General features: G+C 39.4%; 1 protein-coding gene across 1 annotated transcript in view; it reads left to right on the top strand.

Annotated features, from left to right (window-relative positions):
• PPP1R12A (protein phosphatase 1 regulatory subunit 12A) overlaps nucleotides 1-21,291 on the top strand; it is a 99,328-nt gene that overhangs the window by 59,994 nt on the left and 18,043 nt on the right. The window contains exons 6-18 of the mRNA XM_018571708.1: nucleotides 600-674; nucleotides 3,066-3,148; nucleotides 4,144-4,298; nucleotides 6,005-6,120; nucleotides 8,755-8,970; nucleotides 9,668-9,762; nucleotides 12,005-12,118; nucleotides 14,012-14,173; nucleotides 15,049-15,225; nucleotides 15,826-15,916; nucleotides 16,729-16,905; nucleotides 18,909-19,080; nucleotides 19,592-19,710. Of these exons, the coding sequence (XP_018427210.1) occupies nucleotides 600-674; nucleotides 3,066-3,148; nucleotides 4,144-4,298; nucleotides 6,005-6,120; nucleotides 8,755-8,970; nucleotides 9,668-9,762; nucleotides 12,005-12,118; nucleotides 14,012-14,173; nucleotides 15,049-15,225; nucleotides 15,826-15,916; nucleotides 16,729-16,905; nucleotides 18,909-19,080; nucleotides 19,592-19,710 (1,752 nt within the window). The remainder of the gene's footprint in view (nucleotides 1-599; nucleotides 675-3,065; nucleotides 3,149-4,143; nucleotides 4,299-6,004; nucleotides 6,121-8,754; nucleotides 8,971-9,667; nucleotides 9,763-12,004; nucleotides 12,119-14,011; nucleotides 14,174-15,048; nucleotides 15,226-15,825; nucleotides 15,917-16,728; nucleotides 16,906-18,908; nucleotides 19,081-19,591; nucleotides 19,711-21,291) is intronic.

Below are 21,291 nucleotides of genomic sequence, written 5' to 3'. Positions count from 1 at the left end.
GTGAGCCTTTGGAGGACTCTGTTATGTTTGGGGAGTGTTTTCTTGTCTGGCATGGGGTGCCTTGAATCTGTGCAGGGCACAATAAAATCTAAAGGCTATTGAGGAATTCTGGAGCAAAACATACTCCCCACTATCTGAAAGCTCTGTTTCTCAGTTGCTTGTTATGGGTCCTCCCAACAGCATAATGATATAAAATACAAGAAGAGTGCCAAACTACCTGATGGAAGTTGCAGAAGTCTCATTGAGAGCTGCAGAAATCACTTGAGTGCTTCTAAAGGCCTTGCAACAAACAAATCAGTTAAAGGATAAGTTCACCCTCGATAAAATTTTCCCTCCGTACAAGCTTTGACATTTTGAAAATATGCAGGAGCCTGAGCTTTGCAGCCGTGATCGAGTGATCACAGTTGCAATGCTTTCCAGGCTTGAATGCAAATATTAAAGAAATATTATTATGCATTACTTTAATTTTTGCAAAAGGTGAACTTACCTGTTAAGGGTCCCATCATTTTTGTTCATCTCATTTTCATTTGTTATTTTACACTGCATTTAACACTGTTCTGTATAATTCTATTTCCATATGTTTTTATTTTCTTTTAAAGGGTCAGACTGCACTTGATGTTGCAGATGAAGATATTTTAGGATATTTGGAAGAACTTCAGAAGAAACAAAAATTGGTTGGTTATGTTTTAGTTAATATAATCTAAATGCAAACTATTCATTTTCAGAACACAAATTGCATATGGTCTTAGTCTTTCAATACAATTATTTCCGTTTAAATGTTTGCATGGTGCACTATTGCAAGGCTGGGTTTTTCTGTGTAGTAGTTGTCCTGTCGTAAACAGTCAGTAGAATGAAATGAGAAAATATTTTTTTTAATCTCACTAATTCTGACTTTCAAAGACAAAGCTACTGTCGGCAGTAAACGTGGAGTGGAAAAGGAGGCCCCTTCCCAGGCAGTACTAAGAGTGGAAGTTGAACTTTAATGCCTGACATTTTTGTCAACAATAGTTTCCACAATTTAACCTTTTCAAGAGTCTGTGTCGTTTATTAGATGTAGAATTTACAAGACCATACTCTGAAAAAGTCTGGTCCTCCCAGATCGTATCACTAACTGATGTAGGAGTTGTCACATCCAGTGCTGGCCTTTATCCTGATTCCGCATTATCCCCTTCCTAATATTGGTGCCCTTATTAAATGTCATTATCTTTAGTTATCAGAGGTCCGTGCTCTTTTTTTTTTTTCTGTAGATGTTTATTTAAACTATAGTTCTATAAAGGAATTATTTTTTTTTAAATGATTACTTAAAACCTTGTGAAGCACAGTTCACAAAGGCAGTTATCCATATGTCTGTTTTTATGAAAGAAGTGCTGCAATTCATGGAATAAAAGGTTGCTTTTTGTAGTAACAGTGAGGATATGGTGGCATCAATGTGCTTGTAGGAAGTTATATGGTATAAGCTCTAGAAATTCTGTTCTTCACTGATAGCTTAAAAATTCATTTAAAACTGAAAAGATAGTAAAAGTAATTACTATAGATGAAAGTAATTAGCAATAAAACATTTTCTTCAATTGAAAGGATCATTTATAGGTGTGCACAGTTATTTTCAACCTATACGTAAGACATAAAATGATCAAGAAATCTATGCGCTCGCCAATAAGTGAGGAACTTGATGATGAGAAATCTCGTCATGGGAAACGTTGCTCACTAGCTCCAGATAGCAACTTTGGCAGAGATCCCAAAACTTGCATTAAATAAGAGGTGTAGGAGTAAGAGATAATATCCAATGTTTAAATGAATGGAGATCAACAAATAACCTAACACTTCATCCATACATTCAGAAATGTTTTAGTTGCAGAATCTAGGTACCAGTATTGTGACAGTTGACACTGCTTGGATGCTTCCTCATTAGCAGAATTTGAATAAACTTTTAACTAGCAGTGCATTTAAATACAAAAAACGCTGACAGAAGGTTGGAGGAAATCTGGGGTATAGCTTGAACACTGTATAGATGAACTGTGAAAACCATAGTAAAAAGTTACAGTAGACCCAAGGTACCTCCTCATTTTTGACCAGAACAAACCAAACTATGTCTTGAAATGAGCTGGTATGTAGTAGAGAAAAGCCTGTAAATGTAAAGAGGAGATTGTAGAGAGATTACCCCTGCAAACAGTTAGGATGGTTGCAGACGGTCTTCTGTAGGGGAGAGTGCCTCATGTAGTATTCCACTCCAGGAATTGCAAGGGAAAACAGGGTATCCTCCTTGATAGTTAGAGGAACTTTACCTATATCTTAATGTCAATAAAGGCACCTTTTAGAAATGTTTAATAATTACAATCTACAAACTCTAGATATCTCTTGCATGCCTTATATTTCTTTTCCTTTCCATTCTTCTCACAGTGGCCATTTTTACTAAGGGTGGATGAATCCATCTTCCCATACTTCCTGGAACTCTAGGACATGTGGCCATGCACATAATCTCTGGGGAGGAAAATGTCTTTCCCTGTGATTACAGATGAGATTTCCCAGCAATGCAGTGTGATGCAACCTTCCCAGGGTGCATCTTGGGCAAGGGCTGCATCACTAATGCCTAAGAGGACCAGGAGGTGGAAAACTGTTTTTTGTAAATGAAATCAAAATTATTAAAGAATGTAAGATGATTTTTATATCGGCATGCATGCTGGTATGATTTTTAGTGAAAGAGCAACTTTTAACACGCAATCCCACAGTCTTGCCACCAGTGTTTTTTCTGCCCTGGCATAACTCGGGGGCCTACTTTGCATATACAATTGTTACTCTTTTCAGCTTGTTTTTTGCTGTGTGAATATACAGTAGTCTTTAACTTGAAAGCAAAGTTTTAAATAGAACCTACAAATGTATCTTTTGTAATAGAATACTTTTTTTAATATCTATATTCGAATACCATTTATGGTGCCTTTTTTTTGTTTTATTTTTTTTGTCTCGATATGGGACTCTGTTGAAGTATAACATATAAGCTGCTATTGTCAGTCATGTTTATTGGCAATTATCTTGCATGTTTATTCATGACTATCGTTGTCTTTTTGTAGCTTTTGAGTGAAAAACAAGATAAGTCTCCATTAATCGAGTCTTCTACTACCGAAAACAACCAGCCAATAAAAACACTGAAAAAGTATGTATTACAATTTTGATATTTATACTTTTGCATATGCAATTTTGTTAACCTGTAAGAAATTGTCCGATAACCAGAAGAGCTTTCATAGCATGTGGCTTTAAAATAGTGAACTGTATTTATAAAAAAAAAAAAAAAATACAAATGTATGTATCTTTACCTTTTTAGATATGACTCCTTGCGTGACAGTGTAGTGTATATATGCATGACTTAACAGCCATCTACCTTTTGATAAGATGTATCTGCTTTAAAAAAGGAGGCCTAAGTAAAAACTATGCTAATTAGAAAAGACCTAAAAGATTTCATAAGATAAAAAAAATTAAAATTGGACAGTTGATATAGGGAGGCCCAAAGAAGAAAAAAAAGTTCACATGAACCACTGGTAGTCTACTCTACAGTACAGGTAATACGGTATACAGCCCATTTGTCCACCTTCTTCTTTTTTTTTTTTTTATGTTTTTGCATCAAATAAACACTCTGACATTGCATTCTTTATAGCTGTTGGTATACAGTTTTGGAAAGTGATTTCCTTAATATGTGATAGAAAGTTCAGTTAATTTAAAATGAATACATGTCTACATAGGGTTTTGGCCTTTACTAAACCTAATGTCTTTTGCTTATGATTGAATAGGGGGTATAGCTGCCAGAGGAGGAGAGCCAAGTCACTTGCTCTGTCCAACCCATGTGAGTCTCCTTCAATCACAGAATTTTCTCTGCAGTATTATGCAGGGAACACTCTGGATACTGGAGATTCCTCACCTCTGTCCGCAGGCATAAAATGCAGACAATTTGGAGTAAACAGTGTAGTGTTGAGTATATAGTGATGTTATGAGTAGACCACTGAGTTACTAGTTTCTGCTGCACAAATATGACCTCAGCTGTCAAACTTACAGCAGCTCCTGGCAGCTATAACTCTGTGCTCAGTGGGTAAGGGCTCTGGGACATAAGCACTTTTTTGTTGGTTTCTAAAAGTAACTTTACCCTCGATTTAACAGAGATACTTTAATTATTGAGCAAGAGAAGAACCTTTCAACTATTGAGTCTCTTGAACAAGAAAAGGCCGATGAGGAAGATGAAGGAAAGAAAGATGAGTCTAGCTGTTCTAGTGAAGAGGAGGAGGAAGAAGACTCTGAATCTGAAGCAGAAACAGGTTAGTACATAGAAACATGTTTCATTTGATGAGTGTGATCATCTTGTTTTCCAGTAAGCAGCAATATTCACAAACGCAGTAACTTTTTTTTGGACTATATTTGACACGTGAAATGTATACAATTGATTAGAAGACTTCTGGTGACATGACTTCCCTTCCTCCTCCTCCTTTTTCCCTTCCTCCTCCTCCTTTTTCCCTTCCTCCTCCTCCTTTTTCCCTTCCTCCTCCTCCTTTTTCCCTTCCTCCTCCTCCTTTTCCCTTTCTCCTCCTCTTTTTCTCTCTCTGCACATATATACCCACATATACATACTGATATGACACACAAAAACAGACATTACACTCAGAAATCCTGACATTGCATACAAAGAAACCATCACAAACATAGAATAGCATTATAAACACACATAGACATGAATACTGGTGCTGTATATAGCTAAATTTTATTTTAAAGTATGTTAATTTTATTACATTTTGCAAGTAACCCCCAGGGGAGAAGAAAAATGTGTACATTGCCCCCAAGTGAATTGTGTTTTAGACCCCTGGTCTAGGCCTTCAACCTTCCTTTCAGTGAAAGTTTTGTAATGGTTTTATACTGGTCACAATTTTTGTTGACGATCAGTGGCATTAAAAGTTCATTTTGATAACTTGTCCTCCCAATAATATAATTAGAAGTTTTAGAGTTCAGAAATTAGCGAACTTGGTCAGGGAGCATATGCAGATGCATTGACAATAAAATATAAATGATATTCCTTATCTTTTGGTGTACAGGCTCCTGTGAATTTTTGGGACTTTCCTTATCTGCCTGACCACAAAAGAAGATAATTTTTTTTTAAATTTAACGAAAAATAGGAATTGTTTGATTTCCCCATCCATGCTAAAGAGCGTGCATGGTGGAATCTCCACTGCCAGCTATCATATTCCGACAGTCGGTGCCTACAGCTGTCAGAATACCCAAACGGTGACTACAGCTTTATGGTTTTATGGGTGCACACCCATAAAACCATAAATCCAACATGCTTTGAAGCAAACATAGCGTATGTCCAGCCAAAACGTTTTATTTAGATTTAAAATAGGTGAGGATAAGAATTCCAGGCTGGTTTTTACTTCTCCAGGCCTCAGAGATATTTCTTGCTGACAATGTTTTACTTGACAGAAAATGAAGAGTAAATATCCAACAAAAATTCTTTCATTAAGTATAAGGGAAGGCTGGAACCACATTTGGGGTTGCAGTTTGTGTCTCTGCTGTGAAATCACCCCTCTATTTGTTGTCCTGACCATAGTAACTGAATAAGGGAGAGGCAATCCCAAATTTTAGCTTAGTCTAATTATTCCAATACCTATTGGTTTTAGTAAGTGCACTTCTCCTGTATTGTTGACCTCTGTTCCTATCCTCAGCACTATCAGTTGGACTGCAAGCAGTGACTTTACTTTGCTCTTAGTTTCATCCACAGACATCCTTCTATCATTCATCTCCATATTTTTCAGTTTGTGATGGCGTTCTAAAGGAGTGTTTAATACCATTTGGCTGTCGGGGGTCTAGGGTTATTTTAAAACATTTTCAATTCTATGTTCATATCTCTCATACATTTTCTTGTAAAAGTGTTCTCTGATTTGATGCTGCCCTCTTCTGGTTATGTACTTTTGTAATAAAACAGAATATTCTTAATTTCCTTACCATTTTTCTCTTGACTTCTGTCCAAATTTAGATAAAGCCAAACAGTCTGCAAATAGTACAAATATTAGATCTCAAGCGACCACTGGAACAACTGTACCTTCTACCGTGGCATCTGGGCAAGTCACACCTACATCACCAATAAAGAAGGTAAGTCAGATGCATATGACATTTTACAGAATTGCAGATACCCCCCCCCCCTTCCAATCTAATGCATCTAAAGTTGCCTATTCACCTATACATTATCTGCAGATTTTCTATGGTCAGATGGAAAAAGTGCAACAGATTCCTCCATCTACGCTAAACTATGTGGATGGAGGAATCTCCCACTGGGCCAAGCTTCAGTATCTAGCTCTTCAGCCCCGCTGGCTCTCCAAATACCTGAACAATGCCTGCATCCAATCAGATTGTTCAGGTATTTTAACAGCCAGCGGGGCCAACTGGCAAGATACTGAAGCTTGGCCCATTGGGAGAGTCCTCCTTCCACACAGTTTAGCGTAGATGGAGGAATCTGTTACACTTTTTCCATCTGACCATAGAAAATCTGCAAATCCTATAGGTGTATGGCCAGCTTTAGTAGGAGTACATTTCTTCATTCCCAAAGTGTTTGATTTCATATTTGAACAGGTTATAGTACAGTTTGTAAATATACAGCAGTATTTAGCTGTGTATGTCTACTGAATGTTCTTCTTTCTCCTATTAAAATGCATTTTTGAATATTGTTAACAATGCAGAATCACTCAAATCACCATCCCAGCAATTGCATTGTACATGTATGGAATATTGGCTGCTTGTATCTCTGAATTCTATTCCTGCATTTCCCTTTCATTGTAATTCCACTATCCTTTGCCCTAGACTCTCGCCACAAAAATACGACAGAAATGTATTGGTTGCATTTTTTTCTGCAGTCCTTGTGATTGATTTGTGGGGATTTAATAGTTTTGCTCGGTTCATTTTTTTAAAACTAATAAACAGGCTACAGATACAGTGCTCTTCGTACATTAGTGACTTCAAAGATGGTCATGTTTTCTAGACCAAATTGTGACTTGCTTTCTTACAATGCCAAAAAGCATACCTGCCTGACTAAAGCTTGTTACACACCTAGCACATTTGATCTGTTGGTGGCCTTATCCCTTTAACAGAAGTCGATCATTAGATCGACTTTTGCCGAAGGGACATGCTGAGAAATCATCGAGCGAACATTGCAAGTACTGTTCGGTTATTCTGACTGTGGTTGGTGCTGCTGTCTGATTACAATATACACAGCAGGAGATTCCTTCATACTCTGTTAGTGTAGATGGAGGAATCTGTCTTGTTTTTCGTTCAGCCTTGCTGGCTGAAAAATAATATAACTGTGTGTACCCAGCTTAGCATAAAGGTTCACTTAAATTATATCGGATCTTCTTTCTTGACTTCTGTTAAAGCCATAAAAAGAGAACATTTTAGCATCTATTGACAAAACTGTGTGTTTTATACCCATCTGTTTTTATTATAATTTGCAAATTAAAATGTTGCATACAAAAATAATTTTTCTACATAAACTGAAGTAACTTTTGAAAGCCTATGTTTATTGTGAAGCCAGGGTGCAGTGAGATTTGTAGGAGCAAAAATCTGTAAGATGACCATTTTGTGATTTGATTTTTAAATTATGTGTAATATCAAACACAGGCAATCTAACGTGCATGCAGATCAGCACATCAATAGGATAAATCCTTTAATGAATGGGAGAAAAAAAGGCATTTTTAATGTTGAATTATGCAAATAACTAACGGAAATAAAAAGACCATATGAGTGTGTACTGAGTAGGAAGTTAGGGTGATTTCAGAGTACTTAAATGTATTTTATCATGGGTTTACAATGTTTCTGTTATCACTACAGTGGCCTAGGTGTTTCTTATCTTGCCATATTGCAGACATTGCCATTCATATTTAATAACCGAAAAGGTCTGGCTGTTTGAACCTTGGGCTACCCAGTAGGAAGATTTTTGTTTTTCAGACTGTTGAATTTGGTATAAAAGTGCATGTAAAGCCATTTTTCCTTAACTTATAGATGGCGTAATTTGCATCTTCTGTCTTAATGGTTTTGCTAAGTATCTTAAATATGGTGCTTTCAAAGATGTGGATAGTTATAAACTATGATGGACACTGGTCTATTTCGGTTTTTCATTCTTTACTTTCCATCTTATTCTGTCTTGCCTATTCTGGGTTTAGTTTGATTTCATTGCCCCTTTCACACCAGTGGTGGAGTCAGCACATCCTACTTCATGGAGACAGGGCTTGCGCAAAACTGGCATAGTCCTTGTGCCAAATAAAGGTGACAAGTCTATGGTGAGGAATAGCGTGCGCACTTCTCTGTGGTTCCAGGTTGCAACATATATAATCAGATTTACCTCACTGTGCATGGTTTTGACTTTAACTATGTTTTAATCTTTTATTGGTGATAAGTGCTGCTCATAATGATTTGCCTAACAATGAAAGTGGTAAATTGGTTTCAACAGTGGGTGTTTTCTGTTATTTTTTTTTATTTTATTAACAAGTTTTCCTGTGTGTAGATTTTGTTTCCAGTGATGTTTTAACCCCATTTAGATTCACACTTGGGTTTTTTAAAATCATGAACCTCTATACTCTAAGATTATTCAATTGTGTAAGCCTGAATTAAGTGACCATCGAAGAACCTGCAGCAAATTATCAAATGCCTTTGCAAATCTAGTTGATTGCTTTGGTGTTGGGTTTCATTGGAACAACATAAGCAGCAAAAACACATCTGCACTGTTCTGTATTGCAGTTACCTACTCCAGCCACCAAAATATCACCTAAAGAAGAAGAAAGGAGAGACGAGTCTCCAGCATCATGGCGCCTAGGACTTCGTAAAACAGGAAGTTATGGTGCCTTGTCTGAGATTACTGCAGCCAAAGAAGCTCAGAAAGAAAGAGACTTTACTGGTGTCATGCGTTCTGCCTCAAGTCCAAGACTTTCTTCTACCCTAGATAATAAAGAAAAGGTATGTTTGCCTTTATGATTGAGAGACTTGCATTACAAAGCACATACAAGACATTTTAGGAAAATTCTCAGTCGACATTTTGATTTAGGGCCTGTTCACACCAGATGCAGTGCGTTCCGGCCTAATTCTGGCCAGAACTCACTGCCTCGCATTGCGTCCGGCTCACGTTTTTGTGGGGCAGGAGGGGGCGTGGCGGGCCATTGACGTAAATGGCACCCTAGTCACGCCCTCCGGCCCCACGTGATCGCAAAGCACATTATGCCTGCGGTCCGGTGCAATCCAAATAGTGCTTGCAGCATTTGATCACACCGGACCGCACGCATAATGTGCCTTGCCATGCCGTGCAGCCAATCGCGTTGTGGCCGGAGGGTGTGGGTACGGTGCCATTCACTTCAACTGCCTGCCACGCCCTCTCCTGCCCCACAAAAAAGTGAGCCGGCCGCAATGCGAGGCAGTGCGTTCTGGCCAGAATCGGGCCTGAACGCACTGCATCTGGTGTGAACGGGCCCTTATAACTATAAAGCGGAGCTCAAAGCAAAAATACAAACTATCTCTGTTGGTGCAGCTGTTAGGATATAAATATGGGAGCTTCCATTGGCTTTTTTGATTTTAGAGGTGTTTGAGCTACGCCTACAGCTTGGTCCTTGATTTACCACTTAGCGAGTCATTAACCTAAGGTTTTGCTTTGGTTTTTCAGGAGAAAGATGGTAGAGGGACACGGCTTGCATATGTAGCTCCAACAATACCTAGGCGCCTTGCAAGTACTTCTGACATAGAAGAAAAGGAAAATAGGTAATGTGTGCCATTGATTGGGGGGGAAAAGTGTATGTCGGGGAGAAGAAAAAAACGCAAATCTTTTTTTTAAATACATGCACATTTACTTATTTTAAAATTTCAGCAAGTACAAAATAATACCTGTTGGCCTGCCAGAAATCCAGTGTACTCCTAAGCTCCTGGCTGACAACATAGTACTTTTGCTGCACTGAATTCCCCGAACTACATTGTCATCCCCGTCTGTGAGACTGCAGAACTCCCTTCTCTATCCCACTCCACATACATATATTTTGTTTTTTGTTTGTTTTTTTCCAGCAAAACAATGCCTCTCCCTTGTTTCCCAAGAGTCTGCTCACACATTGTGTGTGGGGAAAAGGCTCTTGGGAGATGTAGTTCTGGGGGTGTGCCTATGTCAGGAGGAGCTGACCTCCCACTAGCTGCCCCTGCAAGAATTTTACAAGCCTAGTGATGTCACATGGACTAATTAAAGCTGTTTGTTACTACAGGAAGCAAGGTAAAAAATAAGAAATGGTCTAGAAGGGAAGAGAGAAGTTTGGTAGATTTGGATGATACCATGACATGCACATTAATTGATCTACAGTGGAAACCGTGTTTGTGTAAAGTTAAAAAATATTGCAATTGACCCAAAATGTAATTTTGCTTTTTCACTGTTTGATTTCCAGGAACATGCTTTTTTGCATTCTGCTTTCAGTGCAAAGGAAAATTATTTGGAGATCTAGCAGTACGCAAAATATAACTTCAGGTCAATGCCTGTATAGGTTTCCACAATTCTTTGTACATGATATCAAATATTGTACTTTGCAAACACTAATGCATGGATGTAGTGTTAGTCTAGGCTCTGTGTATCATTCTTAAACCTATTACTAGCACAACCAAAAACAGCTGATAGTTGCTGAATCCTAGTAACCAATCTATCCCTAGGGAAAAACCAGCTGGGGCCGGCCTTGTATCTACCTGCTTGGTAAATTGCTGTTAGGTAGTGTACGCTGTAGGTCTCAGTTTCGCTGACCTATAGATAACTTAAAGGAGAACTATGAGGTGAGTGCTTTTCACTCACCTCATAGTTCTAGCCGACCTGTGACAATGAGACCGTCACAGGTCGTCTCAGTAGATTGGGAGGTGAGCGAACACATAGCGGCGTTTGCTCACCTCTCGATCCTGTCAAGGCTCTCTGCCGTGACAGGGGGAGGGGCTGGATTCCCTCCGATCCGTCAGCGCTGACTGGCGCAACGGACGGGGGAGGGGGCGAGTACAGCTGGCTCTGCCTCTAGATAGGCAGAGCCAGCTGTCAGTCACGCAGCTGGGTGGATCCAGACATAATTGTCGGGTTCCGTTTCAGCCACGGTGTCTCAGTATTGCTTGTGGTATACTGCGGCGTCTCAGTATACCGCGAGCTACAGCTCGCGGTACACTGAGCCTAGGGTGACGGGAGGACGCCAGTTTGTGTCCTCCCGTTACCCTAAGGAGAACTATGGGGAAAAGCCTTAACCCCATAGTTCTCCTTTAATGGAAATATCTCCTATTTAGAAGGAAGAAATTGTTTGCAACAGTCATTTCCTTTTTTCTACGTCGTGAGCAGTGTTGTACTTTAAACTTGCAAAGCAGGAAAACACCATAAGGCCTTGCCTCTTTTTCATTCAACAGTATCATTTAGATTAGCAGATTCAAACCTTTTAAATGTTGTGGATTTTAATTTAATTTATTACAGTTTTCAAACTGAAAAGAACCTGCCATTACCTAGCGAGTGTGTAGGTGTCATGATGAAATTTTTAGTTTCCATGCCACATTAAAAAAATACATTTCTATTATGTTTTCAATAAAACGTGCAGAACGCACCTGAAGGATTTGAGCTCATATTACATAATGTTGCAGGTTTCTTACAAGATATTGAATTTGCTCTGAAGTGGTTTATAAAGAAGCAATATTGTGAGCAGTCATCTATTAGTGCAGTATTGGGCTTTTGTGCATTAGTGTGTGGGTTTTACTACATGTCATTGTTTTGCATGGAGCATCAAGCTGTACAGTTACACCACCTCTGATAATGAATATAGATTATAATTGAATGGGAGTGAATGCACAATTATAACAGCTTTTATGTTCAAGTTACTAATACTTGCATCTTAAACCCCAATCCTTAAGTAGGGATAGGGGGCAAAAAGGATCCTAGCATTTTTTTCATATAGAAATAACAGCTGTTTATAATAATTCATTGTGAATCACAAATTCTTTCATTGTACAGGGAATCATCTGTCGGTTTTTCACGTATTGGTAGTTCCTATACAAGGAGAAAATGGGAAGATGAAAAGAAAAATAGTCCTGTGAATGAGATTTTAAGTACAGCCTATCAACGAAGGTAAAAATATTATAACAGTTAGAGGTCGATCTTTATATACCCCCTGGTGCTCAACACAGGCTGACGGCTACCTGTGTGTATGTGGCCTGCCTTGTCCAGGGCTTAGTCTGCCCCCTATAGACTTTACAGAGTTGCAGTAAGATGCTGGGCTTTGAAGCACCCCCAGGGTTTCAGGACCCAGCACTGAAGTAAAGGTAGTACCGTCAGGCGAAGAGATCTCTGCCTGACATTACAAACAAACAGTCCCAGCCTCATATAGGAGAGAGCTGGGTGGGAGCATGTGATCAGGTAAGAATAAATTTGCATCTGCACTGACCACAAGTGGGGGGGAGAGGTGGTTCTATATCACTGCTACTGAGCCACCAGTGCAAGGGAAGGTTTAACCACTTGCCGTCCGTTAAAAAAAAATAAAAGTAACATATAAAAAAGTAAAATAAAATAAGTCGCATATAAAAAAAGGAAAAAACCCCCAAAATGTTAAACTCCCCCACCCCCACCCCCACGTTTACGCACATATAAGCGTAAATACGCGCCCGATGCCCCAGCGCGCAAAAATTGCAATTGCGCTACACATGTTACATATCGCCGCGAACGTTGCAGTGAGAGTTATCGTTTTAGGGCCATCAATCACTGATGGCACTAAACTGATGAGCGGTAACAGCTTTTAAAGCGTCGCCTATGGCCAATTTTGGGTATTATTGTTTTTTTGAGGTTTCGCGCGCGCATGCAATTTTAAGGCTTAACATGTTTGGTGTCTTTTTACCCGACGTGACCCCGTCTTTTATATTTTACCAAAAAATTGGGTAATAATAAATGTTTTATCATTTAATATAGGGGAAACTGTTTTTTGTTTTTTTAAATTTCGGTAATTTTTCCTTAATATAGTAAAAAAATAAAAACCCCAGTGGTGAATAAATACCACCAAAAGAAAGCTCAATCTGTCGTCAAAAAAGGGTATAATATTCATTTCAGTACAGCGTTGCATGACGGAATAAATGTCAAAGTACCGCAGCGCTGAATACGGAAAAATGGCCTGGATGGGAAGGGGGTTTAACACCGTGGATGTCAACTGGTTAACAGCGCTGGCATTGACACCTGTGCTAGGGGTGATTTTTGCAGTCGCTGACAACCAGTACTAGGGATTAAGGATTAGGGATTGTTATTTTTGCTGTCACTAACACTAGTACCTGGGGTTGTGTTTTTGTTTTTGTTTTGCAAGTACTGACACCAATGCTAGAGATTATTATTGTGGTAACTTACACCATTTTTTTATTTCTTTTATTGGGTCCACTTACATCAATGCTGGTGGGTTATTATGGTCGTTGATACCAAAGCTGGGGATTATTGCATTCACTAACACCAAAGCTAGGGTGTGCTATTGTGGTCACTGACACCTAATGTTGAAGGTTTTTTTATTGCATCCACTGGCACCAATGCTGGGGGTTATTTACAACTTGTATTGACAGAAGTAGTCGTTGTACCATTGTGGCTGTTTTCTTTCCAAGTCAGGCTGATCATTTTATCGTTCAGCCTGAGTTGCTTTTATGCAATTATGCTTTGTTATTATTATAGTAATAGGGTTGTTCTAAAACAGCCAAACCTACTGTTTTTTATTTGGTCCTTGAATAGGCACCTTTAACCGGTTCTATTCAAAGGCCAATACTGCCAGTTCGCTCTGCCTGAGTACATCAGTCTATAAGATTCTCTGGCAGAGACCAAGGCATCAATTACATATGCACTTATCGGTGATGGATATCAACTTTCACTTTGCATACGGGACGAGTTTTACAACTCTCCATTTCTTTACTGCATCAACTTCAGTGCATAATATACACATTTGCTTACAGGTGTGCTTTATTAAGATCTTTGTGTCTTATGTATATCCCTTTTTAGTGGCTCTTTTGGTAGACGGCAAGATGAACTTATTGGTTCCGGTGTTTCCGGTTCAACATCAGGTTCTACACCAACGGTCACATCTTCTGGGCTTACAAGAAGTCTTTCTAGCACTATTAGTAATGCAAGAAGCACACCGGCTTCTTTAGGCTTATCAAGCAGGTATTCCTAAAATCTGATTTTTCTTTCTGTTCTTGTTGAATTCATTTTAGTTCAGTTTATTCCATTCCCTGATTATTATGTGCTTAAGTACAAAAAGTATTTTTTACTGAATACTCTTCATTACTTGCATATCTGTCATTTAATTAAAAAATATTAGCGGAATGCAAGTGATACGTAGGTCATGTCTTACCAGCATTTTCTCATATCTTCTTTCTTCAGAATTTGGAGGGGGTTTTGTTAAAAGCAATGTTTAAGCATTCTTATTTAGATCTTTTAGACATTTTTTAACTGATGGTGTTATATTGTTAACCATATGTAAACTTTCTTTGTTGTGCAAAAAAATGTAATACATGACAAAGGCCTCCCAATGCACGATGGGTTTCCTGAAAATGCGACACCGCTAAAGAGTAAACCTCTAAAACTTGGTATTGGTCTGATAAGACTTGATTTTTTTGCTCTAAATCAGGGGTGGGCAACCTTGGAAAGTGAACGTGAAAAAGATCAAAGCTTGCCATGGTGCAGCATGATTTCATTTTTAAGAGGTAACCTAGCAAGGCACATTTAAAAATTTAGGAAGGTATGAAGACTTCTGGAGTAAGTGGAAGGCAGAGTGCCAGGGGATCTAGGAGTAAGTGGAAGGCAGAGTGCCAGGGGATACTGGAGTAAGTGGAAGGCAGAGTTCAGTGGTCAAGTTGCTGAATTTTAAGCCATACTATCATCACCTCCCATCTTTCATCGGCCAATCTGACTACCATATAGCCCAGCTTTCTCTGAATTTTTAGAGTAGAGTGTTGAACCATTTCCTTTCGTGTGAGTTAAATGCCTTCTGAAATTGACCTTCTTTGTATCATCTTTGTTTGGTGCTCACGTTATAGTACCTCAAACCGTTTCTGGGCAGTGGAGAGTTCTGAAAAAGAGAAGGAACCTGTCCCTACAGCAGTCACCATTCCAGTTGCCCCAACAGTTGTAAATCCCGTTACTACATTCACATCTATGACCACAACTTCCTCTGGCACTGTTCCTTCCACAACAGAGGTCAGGGAGAGACGCAGGTATGTACAACTTTACTCTTGATTTTTGTGTTTAGCACTTCTTTTGAGATGCTCTTTTCTGCTTATGTAATGTTCTAAAATGTATGCACATTGACTTTTTTTTTTTAAATCTCCAATACTGCATATTTAGATTTAGTTTCTCCAGACGTTTTTGCTATTGTAAATTGTAGAAAAGTAAATTACCAAAAATATCTTTGTGCCGTGACATGTAACAGACAGCGAACATGTTCTTTGGCCATGCAGGGCAAAGGAAAAGGGTTGTTTTTCCCAGCTGCACATACTGTTTAGTTCCTTTGCCACTCCATTCAACCACCTGGAGTGACTGTATGCCCCTGTCCCTTTTTTGTATACTCCAATTGAAAGCTTATACAGGACTCTGCCCCGTATGACAACACTGGGTACCTAAACATTCAAAGACCATAGCTATCACATGCTCCCTGTAACCACAAGTACCAGTAATGTCTATTAACTCCCTGCAGGGGAACAAACAAAAGATATATGCAGCTGGGGAAGGCAGCAGTTTAAACATATCTGCATGGGCAAAGCAAACGACAATTTAATATATGTACCTGTAAAACTCATGCATGATTTCGTTTTCAGGTCATACCTCACTCCAGTTCGGGATGAAGAATCTGAATCCCAGAGAAAAGCAAGATCCAGACAGGCCAGGCAGTCCAGAAGATCAACACAGGTATGTTTTTATGATGTTGTGTGGAGTTTGTTCATTAAGGTTTTATGTATTGAAGCCTTTAAAACACAAACGCACACTAGAAATATATGTCTATGAAAACTCACACACGGGTTGACTTTTGTTTTATTTCCACATCTTGGCTGTGTATCATTTGAGCAGCTATGTTAAGATGTGGATGGATACCATTGAGACTGACCAGTTCTCTACAGCTGCAACCAGTCTGTCTTCAGGCACTGATATCAGCAAAGGGCTCAGGCTTCATACAGTCTTCAGCTCTCTCAATGGAAAATTATTTTTCAGAAATTATTCTGTAATTCACTACATTCAATAAAGCTAACTAATATTTCTTGAATATAGCTTCTGTATCTTCCACCAAAATCATTGCAAATAGTTTGCGCTGATTTCATTGTCATTATTGCTGCCAGGTTGGAGGATATTTTGAGTGAAGCAAACAATTTGAACTACTTCACATTAATAAATCAAATTCAACTTTTCATTCTCCAGTTGTAATTTTTCAGTGCAGGATTGAATCTGATTGGCAGGCATGGGGTAACAGACAATTTGTATTCCACACCCTTTGATACATGAGTGAAGTTTGGGGGGATTTTGTGGATTTCTGACTAGAAGGTAAAATTGATACCTGTTCATTTTATGTGTTCAGTATATAAAGGTCTGTGACCCAGAATGCAGTGCTAGATGTTAGAAGTTGTTACTGCTGGTTTCAGGACTTGGAAGAGGTTGTGTACCATCTTCAGGTGATGCTTTAAAGCAATAGAGTTAAATTATTTTACAGTATTTTGTTTATTTGTTAGGGAGTGACATTAACGGATCTTCAAGAAGCAGAGAAAACAATTGGCAGAACTCGCCCTACTCAAACTAAAGATCAGGAAAGTGAAGAAAAACAAGACAAAGAAAAACAAGAAGAAAAAAAAGATTTGGAAAATAGAAATGACGATTACCGGTACAGATTCTCCCGCAGCGCGGATGAGGTATGTACAGTTGTGGTCAAATATATTACGTCTTTTTATACAGCTTTATAATGACGACTGACTGCTTCTCAGAAATTTGTGTGTTGGTCCTTACAGAAGCAGCAGTAATCGATGTGGGAAATTATTTTACAATAAAAAGTGGCCATAGACAAATGTGAGCGGATTCACACAACAAGCTTACATTTTTATACGGATAGCTAGCTAACAGACAGGACAGGGCCTTCAGATAATGTCTGTGTCTGAATCGGCTAAGCATACAAGTTTATGTATATGGAGATTGGAATAGAGCATACGCAGGTAACTCCTGACACCATTTTATTGTGGGATGGAAAAGAGCATTGATCAGACTTAGATTTTAAAGGTGTTCAGATCACATTTTTCCCTGAGAACAGCTGGCTTGGGGATGAGTGCTGCTGCTATAGACATGAGTCTGTCCTCCAACCCAACCAAATCGATTGGATCAGGTGAGGATCATCTCTTATTAAAGGCCAGTGTAGTCATCCTTAAATTGACCATACATTGAGCGACATTTAGGACAGTTCTTGATCTGCTAAAATGCGTTCAAGTGGGTGGCCATGTCTGACATTCTTTAACCACCTGCTGTCCGGCCGTTGTAATTAAACGGCCGGACAGCTGCTTCTTGAGAGCGGGTGGGCGTCATTAGACGGCTTTGAATGTAAACAGCCAGCGATGGCTGTTTGCATACAAGCGTTCGGGCGTCTGTAGAGACGCCCGATCGCTTGTAATATACGTGCGGGTGTGGGGCCCCCCTCCGCCCAGCTGCCGATCCCGAGCTCTGCTGTGCCCGGTGTGAGCCCGGAACCAGCACAGCAGCTCTGCGGCTGGAGATCAAACGGAGCTCAGTACACGAGCTCCGTTTGATCTCCTCCTCTTAGGAATGCAGGCAGTGATGTGTATGACATCACTGCCTGCATTCCTCTGTCACTCTCCGGTACAGAAACCGGAGAGAAGCTGGTGAAGCAGGTCTCCATAAAGAGGACCTGTCACTGCAAATAGGCTATCACATAGGGAGCTTGTTTGCTACCTTTGTGATAGCAATAAAGTTCAGTGAAAAATAAAGGTTTAAAAAAAATTAGTTACAAAAAAAATTAAGTCACATATCAAAGCAATAAAAAAATAAAAATTAACGTCCCCCGCCCCCACACGCAAACATGCGTCGAGTCCGCCTACGTGCGAAAACGACGATTACATCTGTTGCGCCGCACATGTTACATATCGCCGCGAACGTCGAGTGAGAGCAATAATTCTAGGGCCATCAATCACTGATAACACTAAACTGATGAGCGGTAAAAGCTTTTAAAGAGTCTGTGGTCAATTTCGAGTATGGTAGTTTTTTGCGATGTAGCAGGTGCGCGCAATTTTAAAGCTTGACGTGTTTGGTGTCTACTTAACCGACGTGACTCCGTATTTTTTATATTTTACCAAAAAATTGGGTAATAAATGTTTTAGAACATAACGTAGGGAAAACAGGTTTTTTTTTTCCAACATTTTCTGTACTTTTTTCATTATATAGTAAAAAAAAAACCCCGTAGTGGTGATTAAATACCACCAAAATAAAGCTCTATCTGTCCCCAAAGAATGTTATAAAATTCATTTCAGTACAGCATTGCATGTCAGTCAAAGTACCGCAGCGCTGAACACTGAAAAATGGCCTGGACAGGAAGGGGGTGTAAACACCCCGGTCAGCAAGTGGTTAATGGAAAATCGAAGAGCTGGGGTGGAAAATATTTGGCTGAACACAGTCTGCATACAGTCAGATTCAGGCACCAGTCGGTTATTTTGACAGCCGGCGGGCTGTTTAGTTTGGATGGAGAAATCTGTTAATTTTTAAAGATACAGATAGGCTATTGGTCTTGGGCCATGTATATTGTGATTGTTAGCGGTTATCACTAAAAAGTCTTGTTAGTGGTAGCAGAAGTAGTGATGGTGTTAGGAATTACACCCAATTCATGTTTCTTGTATTTTTCTTTGGAATTTTCCAGAGGTACAAGCTGTTATCCAGTGCTGCGGTCACATCGTCATCCACGCCATCACTTTCTTCATCTACTAGCTCTTTATATACTTCAAGTCAGTTAAACAGACCAAGCAGCCTAACTAGTCTCTCATCTTCATACTCCAACTTCTCAAGGCTTACTTCAAAAGAGCCAGAAAAAGGTAATTGTACGTTCTTTTGTAATATCGCTGGCTATTGCTTAATCAATTGTCTTATGTATTACACAGAGTACAGGTCTTTATTGGCTACGAGCTAAGCAATATTCTCAGTTAAAGATTACGCCGGCACCCAGATATTGTCTGGCTTTGGAGGTTTGCTCTAGACTACCATCTATGCAGAAAACACAATTTTGGCTCCTTGAAATGTTTTAGCTTTTATTTTTTCTACAGAAAGTACATTTCATGTAATTTAATACATACACAATTAATTTTAATAGCTAGACTTCTGGCTTATTTGGTATTTTAGCAGGTTTTATGGTCTGAGCTTTGTCGTTACAGATCAACCATATAATGTTACCTTTATATCCATTTATTGTCACATAAAACGTGAACTGTGTAATACCAGCTTGTAGTCAAATAGTAGTGTGGGGCTGCCCTATGCCTTTTACTGTTAAATCTGTCTTCATAAAATCTTAGCAGGCACCATTATATTCACAATAGTTTTGTTCTTCAGATGAAAGGAAAGAGGAGGAAAAAGAATCCGAAGACAGATCTCAGTCAAAATCAATACGAGAAAGGCGGCGGCCAAGAGAAAAGAGACGTTCTACAGGTGTTTCCTTTTTGCCCCAAGATGTAAGTGTAAATATAAAGTTTTGATCTCTGTTCATCGTCACCAAACCCAAAGGGGGTATCTGCCCTATCTTGAATCATAAGTCTCTGAATATCTTAATATTAACTCAGAAATTCTGAATGGAATCCACCAAATCTGTTATCGCCTCTCTTCCTTAAGGAGACTTACTAGCGTCTATGGCCACGCATTACCAGCACTGGCTCTGCCAGATCATCTGGATTCTTTGTGCCAAAGACTAATTTGCCATCCAGCTTTAATTTGCCACTCCCAGGCTTTAATGGCTGTTGAAGCCCAGGTACTGAGGCAGAGTGGCATCTGAGTCTGTGATTCCTACGATGCTAAAATCTAGGAAGTCTACTTCTCTCAAGGCCTATTATTAAACATGGAAGGCTTTCTTCACTAGGTGTGGGTCTCGAGATGAGGTCCCTAGGAGTTTCTCCAACCTTCCTGTAGCTGCATCTGGATCAGTATTTGGACTCCCTCAAAAGTAACATTTCTTCTATACTGTTTCAGAGACCATTGGCTTCTCACTCTGATTAAGACCTTTATACAGGTGCTCTTATGTATCTCCCTATGTATTTCCTTGTGACTTTAGAAACTGACATTTGAACCCATTAGAGACATTCTCTTCTTTTCTCTTACCCACAAGGTAGTTTACCTGGTAGTCCTCACTTCTGGGAGGCAGGTGTCTGAACTTTGCAGGCTTACCCTGCAAGGAACACTTCTGGTTTTGCATAGCGAAGAGGTAGTGTTGAGGCCCAGAACATCTTTCTTGCCCAAGGTAGTTTCTACCTTACATTATTGTCTATTACTCTGTCTGGCTCCAGTTTTACCTCCATCGTCTGGATGTGGTTCATCCCACGAGAGTCTATTGGCTGCTACCTTTTTCAGGAAGACAAATTCCTTTTTGTCATCCCGGATGGACCCCCATAAGGGTGCACCAGCTTAATGTTTCACCCTTTGGTGGCTCAGGCAGATCATCTCATTTTATGGTCTCAAGGCTTGAACCCCCTTCCCCTTTTAAGGCACACACCACTACTAGATCTGTAAATGATACCTGGGCTTTTTTACATCAGCAACTGTTGTGTTTTTTTTCCAGATTTGCAAGGCTGCCTCCTATTCTTCTAACATATTCTGTTCTACCAGGTTGAAGTTTTGGCTTCATCTGATGCTAGCTTAAGGTGTAAGATCCATTAGGTGGCTCTTTATGCTGCAGACAGTCCCCAGTTTGTTTTGTGTGTTTTTTTTCTTTGCCATGTAGACAATTTGCTGTGTTGCCTGCCCCCCTCATTTGAATTGCTTTTGGACATCCTGAAGGTGAAAGGTTTCCTGTGTCCTTCAGTGGATGTGAAGGAAAACAATTTTTGTAAAAATCCTTTTCTTGGAGTCTGTTAAGGGATACAGGTTCTACCCACCTCTGTTTATTAACCTGCTTGGAGGCTTTTGGGCACTGAAGGAAAGCAGCCATTTCAATGTAAACTCTTATTTGACAGTGGTGTACTTCTGTTTCAAATCTAGTGCATCAGCTGGAATGATTTAATTTTTATCCTACAAATAACAAACCTTATATATTTTCACAAATC

The sequence above is a fragment of the Nanorana parkeri genome, unplaced genomic scaffold (assembly GCF_000935625.1).
Source record: "Nanorana parkeri isolate BGI_ZX_2015 unplaced genomic scaffold, ASM93562v1 scaffold1813, whole genome shotgun sequence".
NCBI classification, from domain to species: Eukaryota; Metazoa; Chordata; class Amphibia; order Anura; family Dicroglossidae; genus Nanorana; species Nanorana parkeri.
This window is presented reverse-complemented; position numbering and strand designations above follow the sequence as displayed.